The 12,972-nt window shown below is 39.3% G+C and overlaps 1 protein-coding gene across 1 annotated transcript in view; it reads right to left on the bottom strand.

Annotated features, from left to right (window-relative positions):
• LRIG3 (leucine rich repeats and immunoglobulin like domains 3) overlaps positions 1-12,972 on the bottom strand; it is a 52,600-nt gene that overhangs the window by 17,947 nt on the left and 21,681 nt on the right. Inside the window, exons 4-11 of the mRNA XM_084617875.1 lie at positions 9,088-9,222; positions 8,247-8,390; positions 5,549-5,692; positions 5,094-5,237; positions 4,553-4,696; positions 2,691-2,771; positions 1,895-1,966; positions 1,461-1,532 (exon numbers count right to left, since the gene is read on the bottom strand). Of these exons, the coding sequence (XP_084474001.1) occupies positions 1,461-1,532; positions 1,895-1,966; positions 2,691-2,771; positions 4,553-4,696; positions 5,094-5,237; positions 5,549-5,692; positions 8,247-8,390; positions 9,088-9,222 (936 nt within the window). The remainder of the gene's footprint in view (positions 1-1,460; positions 1,533-1,894; positions 1,967-2,690; positions 2,772-4,552; positions 4,697-5,093; positions 5,238-5,548; positions 5,693-8,246; positions 8,391-9,087; positions 9,223-12,972) is intronic.

The following is a 12,972-nucleotide window of genomic DNA, read 5'->3' as shown; positions in this document are numbered from 1 at the left end:
GACTGTAGTAATTTGTGCGTGTCCAGGGGGATAAATATATGTACTTGTAGTGAGTGAAACACCCATTTATTAGTATAGAAATTCTGTGCTAACTACTTTCCAGAAGAAAAAGGGAGGATGTTACCAGCTCTGAACATTCCCTTTTCAAATCAAGTTTTTCCACACAAGTGCTCTGTGCTCAAAACCTAAAAATGCCAAATCATCAGGCAGAACTGGATCCAGAAGAAACAGGTCTTTTTTAAATGAAGAGTGGTCTTGTTGCTATTTTTAGGATGGAAGAAAACCATGGCCTTCTTGACCACCATGATGCAGTGAACATCAGTCATACCCTCACCATGCTAACCTTCTCTACGGTCCTTTGAATGGGTGAAATTGCTGGGAATGCATATTACAAGGATTTAATTCAGCCAATTTTGGGAAAGCATGTCCTATCATCTGCCCAGTTATTTACCAGCCATGAGAGATACACACTTGAGAACTCTGGGGAGTGGGCATGGGAGACATTAGAAAAAGCTCTATAAACAGAGGGAATGTCCACATCCCTGCAGGGCTCAGAACTTCCCTGAGCATGATGTAATTAAGCATCTTACTTCCCTTGGTGGATGCTACTGTCTGAAGGTTGCTGACTGCTTTCTCTCCGAGGCCTGAACATTGGGAAATGTTGTCAGGTATTGGGAAGGAAGAAGAGGGACAGCCTCTAAGCGGTTCTGCATCTGACCCAGAATAGCAATCTTGAGCCACAATGGAACACACATTTGTTCCCCAGCAAAGTTTCAGGTAGTTTCTCCTCGCAGAAAGAGCAGCTTCTCTTTTTGACTTATCCGGTTTTGTCATGTTGCACAATCTTGTTTCCAGAGACTAGACTGGGCAGGGCTGAGACAAGAAAAGTTAGAGAAGGAATGAAACAGGAGCACCGGAGACAAGAGATTAGCTGTGACTCAAGGAAAGAAAACAAAGGCCTTTTCTGCTTCAGCAAGAGTTAGCTGTAACAGCTGTTGCACTTAGCTCAACAGAGAAAGAGCTTTTACAGCATTCCCTCAGAAAAGCACTTTTATGACTTTACTTTCAACTGCTCCTCCGCTGATTCAGGACAGAGGGAGCCAATAAGAAGGATCTGCAGATGGGTCTTTGCTAAAGAATTATGACATGCATTTTACTGGTACAGTAAGTGGTAGTTCAGTGATACCACTTTACAGTACATTAATAAGTCTTTCTTATCTCATGTATTAGGGATCAACCAGTTTAAACTCAGGACTCTAGGTACCAAATGGAATAGAAAATGAACACTTGCTGCCTGATGCTACCTAGCTCATATGCAGCTCCTACAGAGAAAATCTACTGATGAACCATTTGTTACATGACTTCAGAATTGTTGCAGTGAGAGATTAATACTGAATCTGTCGGTATCTTTTATGGCTTACATATTTTCTAATATGGAGATTTTGGAGGCAAGAACTTACAATTCTTCAAGTTTCTTCATTTGCGAAAATGCATTTCCTTGCACTGACATGATCGCATTGTTACTTAGATCCCTGGGGGAGGGAAAAAAATTTAGAAAAAAAAATCCATTTTATTAGCTCAAATAAAGGTTAAAATAAAGATTCAAGCTATACCTCTCTATATTATCAGTACAGAATGCAGCAATCAGCTCAGTAAACAAAAGAACAAAGACAAGTTTCTATAGTATCCTGATGTTCACTTAAAAATATAGCACTTGGAGCAGAATTCCTAGACAGAAAGTTCTTGTTAAGACGTACCACACTACTGATGAACAAGGTAAATCTGCTTCATTCAGACAGTCATGAGGTAAGCTTGGTAGTTTTATATTTGTTTTGGTTAATCTTGATATTTGCTTTGGTCACTGCTGGGTTAAATATGAATTTCAGCTACTTACAGGTGTTCAAGTGCATCCAAACCAGAAAATGCTTTCTTTGTAATGGACCTAATCCTGTTTCCTTGGAGTATTCTGGAAATATAAATACTTAATTGAAAACAGATGCAGTAAAATGGGGGCATTTTTTGGAACTATGAAGAAAATCTTATACAATTGCTTTTTTAGGCAATTACTAAACTGTGACTAACATTCTCCATTCTGCCTTTCTTGCTGCAACAAAATACCTCATCTCTAAAATATACCCATTTATTCTGCTTCAGTAACTATGTAGGTATGATTTTCAAAGATGTTTAATGTGTACAGTTCAGTAATGTAGAATTTTGTTTTTTAAAATCTATAAATGTAAGCATCTTTTCATTCCATAGCTGTATATTTGGAATGACATCTTTGCATTATAGCAGAGCCATTGCCACTAGATGCTGGATTACTTTATCGAAGACTTCCCTTAGGCACTGTGCTTTTGTAATCTTTGAAAACACACCTCCCTTCATTTCCTATTATGAGCAATACTAATTCTGCGTGAAAGGTTTTTAAGCAGCAACTGCATGAATCTCCATATTGATAACATTCAAGAAGGATCATAGTCTTCAGATTTTGTTTGACTAAAGAGCTGGTGTTTTGTTTTCTAAAAAAGAAGGCTTCAATGAAGAGCAAAACAGTAAGGAAGTCACAAATTTAAGAGACTAATAAAATTGCCAAGGTTGGGCTCCCTCACAGTATGTATTATCTGAGCTCAGGCCAATATATATATTTTTAAGTAACTAAGAAAATCCAAAATCAGGTCAGTCATACTTACAGCATTCTAAGTTTGTCAAGTCCAGAGAATGCACCATTCATATCTTCAATAGTCCATGAGATTTCATTGTTCTTCAGATCCCTGGGTGAAGAGAGCAGACCCAATCACAAAAAGTATATATTTCTTCAGTAGTACATGGTATTTAAAGCAATTTCTAGAATGGTCTGTGTAAGGAACATTGTGCAATATTAATATCAATTTTAAAAGACACTTGATCCAATTTGTTTCTTTTTCTGGAATGTCTGAAGTTCAAGGGCCTTTTTCACCACTACTTTAAAAGATGACAAGAATCAATTTATTTAAAAGAAATTCAAGAGCATCCAAATATATCAGAAGGGAAAAAGGAAAGTGGGGATGGTAAGAAATGAGGGGGCCAACAGTTGTCATATCAAAATAAAACCACACCTAAAGACAGAAGCTTTAAAGAGTGAGTTAAATATGACAACAGATGGATGTCAAAGGGAACAAGTTTTATACCCTTGGGCCATCACAGCAAAGGTGTGCGACCAGATTTGTGAAAGAGGAGTGGTGTCTGAGCAGAGAATCAGAATTCTGTAGGATAGGATTTTAGAAAAAAATCTCAGAACCATGCCACAGGAGAAGAATACACAGAAAGTCTGAATCCTAGAAGTAAAATTTTAATGTACGCTTTTCCAGCCCTTGGAATAAGCTCTAACTTACTGTTCTGGCCATTGGAAATGTCACTAATACACTGAGGCTGAACATCCTCCAGAGTATGACCATTTTAATTCATTCACACACTTCTCACCTCTCCCCCCCAATTCACAAAGTTAGTAAAACAGCATTATTTCTAGACAGTATTCAGACAAATGCTAAAGGATGACACAGCTAAATAACCCAAAGCCTTGATAATCATCAACCCCTAGTCTTTAATGACCCTCTGAATATATCTATGTCTGGGCTTAGGCTTCTACCCTCATGACATCTACCAAGAGGGAAACTCGTATTTAATTAGGAGAAACCTATAATCATGGTGCCTAAGCTGTCAGTGCTGTTTTAGCCTTTCTGCCACTCTCTCTTAGCTCCACTGGGATTTGCAAGAGTCTCTGGGGCATGGCAGGTTAATGCTTTAGATACAAATTATGACATTTAGCAGTTAGGGTATTCATCTCATTAGATTTAAAGGCAACTTTTTAAAAAGGACCGACACAGGACAGAGGGTGGTCAGATTGCAAAGTCAAGGGACCCAGGAGTTGACAGAACAGCTCCTCATAAATCCTTCCCTTAAAAAGGCATGATGTTGTGGGGATGGGACAGGGACTGGGAGCCATGTTGGCAGGGGGACAGTTTTACTGACCTCCACATTCCCCTATAAGCAGGGCCTGGAGAGGAATGTTTCTGGGTGCTACAAACTGGATGTGGGGGAGCGAGGAGGATTGAGTCCCCCGCCTCCAGTCTCCAGCCAATTACTAGGGCCACCCATGTGCCTATAGCTCGTTTGGGGTGCACATGTACAGCAGATGCCACGATGCCATGGCTGAAAGCTAGTATTGTGCTCCCTGCCATGAGAATAGAAACAGCCATTTATTAGTTTCCTTTTCTCCCTTCAGAGATTCTTTTAAGAAGCTTCCTTATGAAATCACTATGACAAATAGGAAGGTCTGGGAATGTATAAATTTGTACATAACCTGTACTGCACGAAAAAACAGATACTATTACCCTGGATGAAATCTTACCAAAAAAGAAACCATACTACTAAGGTCTAGGAAAGATTAGAACTACGAAGTTTGTTTTACACTTCCTTCAAAACAAAATTAATTCAAGAAAAAAATAAGGGGGGAGGGGGGGATATTTACGCACCACCTAGGTTTCTGACCTAAAAATAAATTATGTCAACTTACAAAGTCTGTAAACTGGAAAGTCCCCGGAAGGCACAATCAGCAATGTAGTTTACTTTGTTGTTCCCAATATACAGTCCAACTAGTAGGCTTAAACCAACGAAGCTTGAATCATCTAATCTTGCGAAGTGATTAAATGTTAAATCTCTGCAAGTTCAAGATGGAAAAATTTGTTTCAATGTTTGAGTATTTATTACTCATTTCTCCCTACCACTTCATTTTTTAAACAAAAAACCTTCTTAGTTGCAGCTATCACAAAGCCTCCACCACAATTTTTGATTATTATACAACTTGCGTATTATTTCCTGCTATTCACAAATGGATTTCTTTCATTCAAAAATTGCTGTGTCAAAGCCCTAGCACAACTGCAGGGGTCATGGTTGGCTTCAACTTTTCACAACAAAATAGGACTATCTTGCACACAAAAAAAAGCTGTTGTCACTTTGGAAACTTTGTTATGAAAAATTCACAGATCAGTGGTAAGCAGCTCATGCTTTGGCATGTACCCCGCTCTCAGAACTGGAATAGAATAAAAGCTACTCACAGCTTGCTGAGTTTCTGGCAAAATTCCCAGGCATCAGAGCTGATCCTGCTGATGGCGTTTTGGCTGAGATGGAGCTGCTGCAACATCAGCAAGCCATAAAGCCAGCCTTTGGTAATCTCTGTTAGGTTGTTATGGTCCAGCTGCCTACAAAACACACAGACAAAATTTAGGGTAAAAAAAAAAAAAAAATAAGTGAAGTGAAGTGCATGGTTCATCATGGATCAGAGATTGATTGTGAGATGTTACTGGCTAGATACCTGGTTTTCATAGAATGAATATATAAAAAAAGGCATGCAGAGTTGCGAGAACTGCATTTACATATTATTAATGCTCACTACTTGTCAAACCAAAATATTTTAATTTGAAAATATCTTCAAAATTTGATCAAGCATGTCTATTTATTTTGAATTACACAAATTATGTCTTTTCTGAAAAGACTGAAAGTTTATACTTACAAGACTTCCATGTTGGTTAGTCCCCAGAAAGCTCCATCCATGAGTCTATTTACCCCATTTCGTTGCATTTTTAGTGATTTCAAAGCAGTAAGTCCTTGGAAAGTAAGCCCATCTATTTTTTTTATTTTGTTGCGATTCAGCTCCCTGCATCAATAAATTTTACAGTTACAACAGAGTAAGTTTACCTGGATGCCTGTAACATTTCTTCATCATCAGACTTTAAACACCCACACTACACATGAAACAAAGTAAACAAGATAAATGAGACCTTTTTACTGTAACACAGAATAGTCCTAGCACAGTTAATCTTAATGTATTTCAACTATAGAAGGACATGTGTTTGCTATTACATTGATTTTTAAATTTAAAAGGTCCAAGCTGGTTTAGGAGATAATGAATCACCTTCTGAAGTTTACATTCATTTTTAAGTTCTTGATGTTTAGTCAGTAGCAATTAGTGTGTAATCAGGGGTTTAAATAAAGAAGGATCCTTATAAAGGGCCCAAGATTGGTCCTCTGTTTTCTCCATAAGGACTACTGATCTGCCAAGCTGCCTTTCCCTCCCTAGGAGATTTCTGCTTCTACACCCTTCCCACTCAGGGGCACAAAACTCTACACCTCCAACCTAGTTCACTTTTCAAATTTTTAGCTTTTCAGGAACTAAACCACCAAACCTGTAAACCTGCTCTATCACCCACTTCTGCATAAGGGGTTAATATACAGAAGCCCTAATGGAGCCACACTTAATAGCAGACGCTGGTGTTTCCCTGTTCCTCCTCTGCCTAGCTTTGCAAGTCAAGGTGGGCATGATTATGAGATCACGCACAATCACATAATTCCTTTGCCTCGGCAGTGGTAAGTAAACACACTACCTAAGGTACTAAATCCACCTGCATAAGGATTGGCTTTCCATTCATCTGAATCCCTGCACATCAGAACAGGTAAGAATGACAGTTTCAGATGGATCTAAAGATTGAGAAGACCATGGAGATCATAAATACACCCTGAATTTTCAAGTCTACTCTCACTTCCATTGAGATCTGATTTAAACTGCTTTTCAATATGTCTGGATGGTATGCAACCACCTTCCTCAACAGTGTATCCTCCTGCCTAGCTACCTTTATTATTTATTACATACTTTTTCTTAAGAGTTAATCAAATGAAGTTTTGTCCCTTAAAGAGGCACTCTCAATTTGAAATCCAGTCAATTAAGAGTTATTTTGGGTATCACACTACAACTCCCCAAACTCATGTAAATCCCCCTGCCAATTTTTGTGGTTTCAAAGTCATATTTGCAAACTAAGACAGACATATAGGAGACCCACACAGCAGAGGAACTCTCTCTATACAAAAAGAAAAGGAGTACCTGTGGCACCTTAGAGACTAACCAATTTATTTGAGCATAAGCTTTCATGAGCTACAGCTCACTTCATCGGATGCATTCAGTGGAAAATACAGTGAGGAGATTTATATACACACAGAACATGAAAAAATGGGTGTTATCATACACACTGTAAGGAGAGTGACCACTTAAGATGAGCTATTACCAGCAGGAGAGCGGGGGGGGGGGGAACCTTTTGTAGTGATAATCAAGGTGGGCCATTTCCAGCAGTTTACTCCTGCTGGTAATAACTCCAATTGCCAGCTATTACTCCTGCCGATAACAGCTCATCTTAAGTGATCACTCTGGTTACAGTGTGTATGGTAACACCCATTGTTTCATGTTCTCTATGTATATAAATCTCCCCACTGTATTTTCCGCTGAATGCATCCGATGAAGTGAGCTGTAGCTCACGAAAGCTCATGCTCAAATAAATTGGTTAGTCTCTAAGGTGCCACTAGTACTCCTTTTCTTTTTGCGAATACAGACTAACATGGCTGCTACTCTGAAATCTCTCTATACAGGAGAAACAATGAAACTCCCTAGACACAAAGTACTATCAAATGCTCAGAGAAAACAAAAAAAGCCTCTTCTCCAATTCCTTTCATTTATAATAGTTTTAGATATTACTTAAAAGGTAAAAAAAAGTTCTGACAGAAGTGTATCATTAGTCAAGATGATGGCGTCTAACTTTAGGGTATTGCTCCCTGTCCTATCATTTTCTGAAAGCAAATGATTTCCCTGCATCTGTTTTTGCCAAGAAAATATGTAGAGGCTGATCTTGTCTCCTAATTATGTAGTTAGGGCTAGTCTACACTGGCAACACTAAAGCACAGCCGCAGCAGCGCTTGAACGTGGCTTGTGTGGTCGTGGCAGAGCGCTGGGAAAGAGCTCTTCCAGCGCTCTAAAAAACCAAAACCAAAACACACCACCTCCAGGAAGGGCGCGGCTCCCAGTGCTGGTGCACTGTCTATACGGATGCTTTACAGCACTGAAACTTGCTGCACTAAGGGGGGAGAGGGGGTGTTTTTTCACAAGCCCTTAGCTCACTTTGTATCTCCTCAGGTGTCTAATTCATGGAGTATTTTTGCTGCCCTTGTGTATTTTTCTTTATCAGGCAAATCCAATTTTAGCACAAAGACTATTCCCATCTCACCCATATGTGAGAGTGAGAGCATTTTCTTCACTATCAGGCTGCAGTTACTAGAAGCTGCAGTGCAGGTTCTCAGTGTCTGCCTCGCTTCGAGTCTGGTTACCCCCGCACTGCCAGCGCTTTGCAAGACCTGAAAACAATCAGCCAACTGTAGGTTGCACTTACAGGTGCTGCAAATGGGACAGCTTAAACATCTTTTGAGGGATGGCTGAAATTTTGTTCCTGTTCAGTTTCAATACTTGAAGTGTGCTAGACAAACTGTCAAAGGCACCTGGCTCCATGGAGGTTATTCGATTACTGTTAATATACCTGTTGAGAAAATGTATAGGAGGTTAGATATACAATTATTTAATGGAATTTTAATACCAAGTAGTATGATATAATTATCATACAGTGCCTATCTCAGGGTAAACAACACTTGAATTTAACAGATTAATTACTGATCTAACCACAGTCCTCACCAACGGGGAATTGGAGGGCCAAGAGTTATGTTCCATTCTGTAAGAGTTCGCTGCTGTCAGAAAACAGTGAGTTGGCAAGTATGTTATCAGCATATGCCCCTTAACTATGCTGACTAAATGCAGCTATGGATTAACTGAATTCTCAAATCAATTATACTGTAAAGATTCAAGAAATTAATAAAACTCCAAATGTAATTCAATATAACTAAACCCAATTGAAGATTTTTTTAACTTTATTTTGTAACATTTTTAGGCCTCAACAAGAGATATTTTGTTAACCAGTTTAGCCTTAGTACTTTGACTTTTTATTTTCTATGAACTAAACGCTACATTGGAACAGTCTAGCTGGCTACACCAATGATCTATGTTGTGAACAGGTAAAGATGGGACTAAATATTTAAAGTTAGTATCAAGCTGAAAAAAAAATACCGCCTCGGCACAGAGGCAGGATAGGTATGGTCTGCAATGACAACTAAGATAATTTGATGGCATATTCAACATTTTGAAAGCACTTTGGAAAAATTTAAAAATGAAGGTTTGCTTACAGATACTTGAGTTGCAAAGAAGGAAACGATGCAGTTTTCAACTCTGAAATATTATTGTTGCTCAGGTCCAAAGTTTCTAGAGACTGAAATGGTTTCAGATGTTCAGGCAAGATGCTCCCAATCTTGTTACCGGTCCTGCAATTTTAGGATATTAGTCAAAGATTCTGCCATTCTGGTGATAAACATTTGCAAACTATACATCAACCTGGCAAAAACTAGTTCTCCACTCTCCCATAGAGAAATTAACTTTTCGGAGAAGAGATACTATTCAGCAAGTTCTCTTCAGTAAAATGATTAGCTAACATCATATACGAAGTTACAATTCTGCATGTTCTGAAGAAACTTGTTTATCCGTATTTCCTTAATCACACTGCCAAGACAGAAAAAGAATCTACTTGTATTACAATCTGATTACTGGGATTCATAGGTTTTAAGACCTAAAGGAACCACTGTGATCATCCACACTGGCCTCCACAGTGCAGGCTATATAGAATTTCATCCAGTAATTCCTGCATCATTTCCAAAAGACTTGTGATTGAACAAGAGCACATCTTTTTTTAAAGATATACAGTACTGTCACTGAGCAAAAGGACACTCAGCATTGCACTGAAATCATGCTAAGGCTTAACCAAGTCACACCACAATGCTGTTTTAAAATAAGTGTTACAAGAACGTTCATCCACCCAAACGGCCAAAAAAGGACAAGGAGCTAGATTAGAAGACAGATTGATCACTGTGCACCACCACTGAGAGAGCGCAGCTATTTTGTACGTGGAGTTGATATTTCACTTCATCTCAAATAATTAAGAAAGAAACTAGTACATGTCACCCATATAGGAGTGTCTGGGATTTTATGTGTGGTCATCACAACTAATGGTATTTCCTGTCTCCATGCATACTACAACAGTAACTTTGCAACTGGTTAGAGACATTGGCATCAGAGCCTGTTACAAGAAACAGTTTTTCCTTTTATCATAACCATATTTCTGCATTCGTACCTGCCATTCTACCTAACCTTGTTTTTGTATTGGTTTATTCCAGGAAAATCTGAGCAGCAATCCTATACCGCTTCAGTGAGGGATAGCATGCCCAAGAGACATGCATAGAGATCAGAAGCAACAGTACACAGGATAATACATTCTGGGATATCCACTGTACAGAGCTGGGGAGGTAAAGTGGAGAATGGAGCTGAAATGGTTATAGGAACGTAACCATCTGCCAGCGTCTGCTCTTTGCTGGTTAGGTTCCAGTCTACCTCAATCAGATCTAGTTGAAGTAGTTCCTATACCTAGTTTTAGCAGTGTTCAAAAATTGGGATCTTTTTCCCCCACCATCTAGAGCAGGGATCTCAAACTAAAACCACCAGGAGGGCCACATGAGGACTAGTACATTGACCGGACACTGACAACCCCCGCTCCCTACCGCTGCCCCCAATCCACCCCTTCCATGAGGCCCTGTTCCTGCCCATCCCTTCCCCACCCCCATTCCAACCCCTTCCCGAAAGTCCCCATCCCAATTCTGCCCCCTCCCTGCCCCATTCCAACCCCTTACCAAATCCCCGTCCCCGCCTCCTCCCCTGAGCACACAGCTCCCTGTTCCTCCCCCCTCCCTGCTGAAAAGCGCTAAGCACCTGGAGGTAGGCAGGGGAACTGGGACACAGCGCGCTGGGGCGAAGGGGAGCTTGGCAGCCCACAGGAAATAACTCGGGGGAGCAAGCACAGGGGGTGGGGGGGGCGCAGGGAGCTTGGCGGGCCGCAGCAAATAACCCCGTGGGCCACATGTTTGAGACCCCCGATTTAGAGACTGCATGCCAAGTGGCTTAAGTTAAGATATGAACAAGAATATAGTTTCTGAAAATACATTAGCAATACTGGCCTTAAATCAAGTGGTAGGCCACAGATTCTGGGGTGGTTGCTTATGCACATGAGAAGGGGTTACTACTCATTAGGACAGAAAAATCCAGACTCAAAAACTTAATCAGAAGTAATAGATTAATAGGCCCTCCCATTAAGAGTAAATGATCCTGCAGTCTCTCCAACATTGCTCTCCTGTATCATGTTTCATTCCTCAGGCTGTCTGGTAAAGGTACACTGCATTTTTTTTTTAAACCTCTTAGCTGGAAGTATTTATAATAAATGGTAACAAATTACTTTAATAAAAAACAACAACAACCACAACCATCATGTGTCACTTTCACTGGCCAAATAAGGCTATGATTTAGATAACAGGTCATAGAGCCTTTCATTTATATATTAGTTTGTTTATAAGGTAATTACTAACTAGGTATTAAAACTGCCAATTACTTGAGTGATGAATAAAATTTTCCTTGCAGTAAAAGTGTGCTCCAGCAGAAGCCAGCAATTTCCTGAACTGCACGCCTCCTAAATTGCAGTGTGAAAGTGTTCAGTTATAGACATGGCTTACACAGTGCTGTCTTTGTGTCAGCATTGCTCATAAAACAGAAATTCCTTACAACTGGCAGGATAATAGCCCCTGTATCACAAAGTTCAGTCATTTCTAATAGAACTGAATAAAACCCAAATACTATCTTCAGATTACTGCCTTAACTACCTGGCCCATTACTTGACATAGACCAGCATACAGAAAGTCTGTTTGCTTGCTTTTTGGGGTGGGGGTGAGCGGCATGGTAGTGGAGTCACAAAAGAGGGAAAGAAAGCAAACTCATTTGTTCACGAAAATAGGGCTACACATCAGTGTTTTTATTACAACTCTTATGTGGGGTCAAAGACACAGTAATTAAGCCCTCACTGTGCATTACGTTGCCTCTTGACTGTGGAATATACTTTAAGATATATGAATGCTTTACTACTGACTGCCCCCACTTCTTAATCCAACTCCCTCTTCAAACAAACAAAACCCCACAGTGAATTAAAAACTACCTGAACAAATTACAGCAAAGGAATGGGGTTATATCTAGAAAAAATGACTAAGCTAACTTAGACTGTAGCATAATAAAAACATTTTTTAAGCTGCTATTTCAAATGGTACTTCAAACCAGTCAGGTTATAGCTATAGATACACAGAGAGATTGAATGAGGATAAATGTTGGAGAAATTGTGGTCGAAGAAGATTTTATGCATATGTGGTAGACACATCCAGCCATTACTGTGATGAAGTTTGTAACCCCAAGTATCAGATATTTATTACCAAATGATCCTTTGGTAATCCCTCCTGGGGTTTCTTAGCAGGAACAATCATACAAAAGGAAATGAAGAATTAATCTTTCATCTGCTAATAGCTGCTAGGCTGATAGCTCCCCAGTGGGGAAAAAAAAAAAAAAAAAAAAAACAGTCCAACTCTAGAGCAATGGTTCCAAAAAAAATAAATATATATATGGAAGGCATTCTTTATGGAAAAAATGATGTGTCAATTACATACCAAGACAAAGGACTTAGGTATATTCACCTGCAAAAGAACCCCTGTACACCTGTCCACTTTTTTTAATATTGACATTTTATAGGCATGCCTGGTGTGTGACATGTGTATGTAATCAGAGATTTCACTCAATTTAAATAAAAAAAATCACTAGAAAAGACATGTAACGGGTAGTGTAAAGTCTGTAACACGGCAACATCTGTTAAATAGAGATCCAGTGATTATACTACTGTATAATGTCTCACTGTTGTAAGGATTACTGTATTGTCTCTAACATTTACCTGTTAAAACTTCTAAAATAAAGATATGGGGTGGCGGAAAGAGACTGACTATCCAGTGCTGGAAGCCTACTGAACCATTCTAATTTGATTTACTCTTTATAATCCTTGTAGCAAATTAAAAATAGTAAATTTTTTCAGACTCCTATCCTTCAAGTTATTTTTTATATTAGTCACAAAGAACATTTTTGAAAACACAAGCCTAGCTAAC

The sequence above is a fragment of the Lepidochelys olivacea genome, assembly GCF_965140295.1.
Source record: "Lepidochelys olivacea isolate rLepOli2 genome assembly, chromosome: 1".
NCBI classification, from domain to species: Eukaryota; Metazoa; Chordata; order Testudines; family Cheloniidae; genus Lepidochelys; species Lepidochelys olivacea.
The sequence above is the reverse complement of the archived record's forward strand: the minus strand, read 5'-3'. Positions and strand labels throughout refer to the sequence as shown.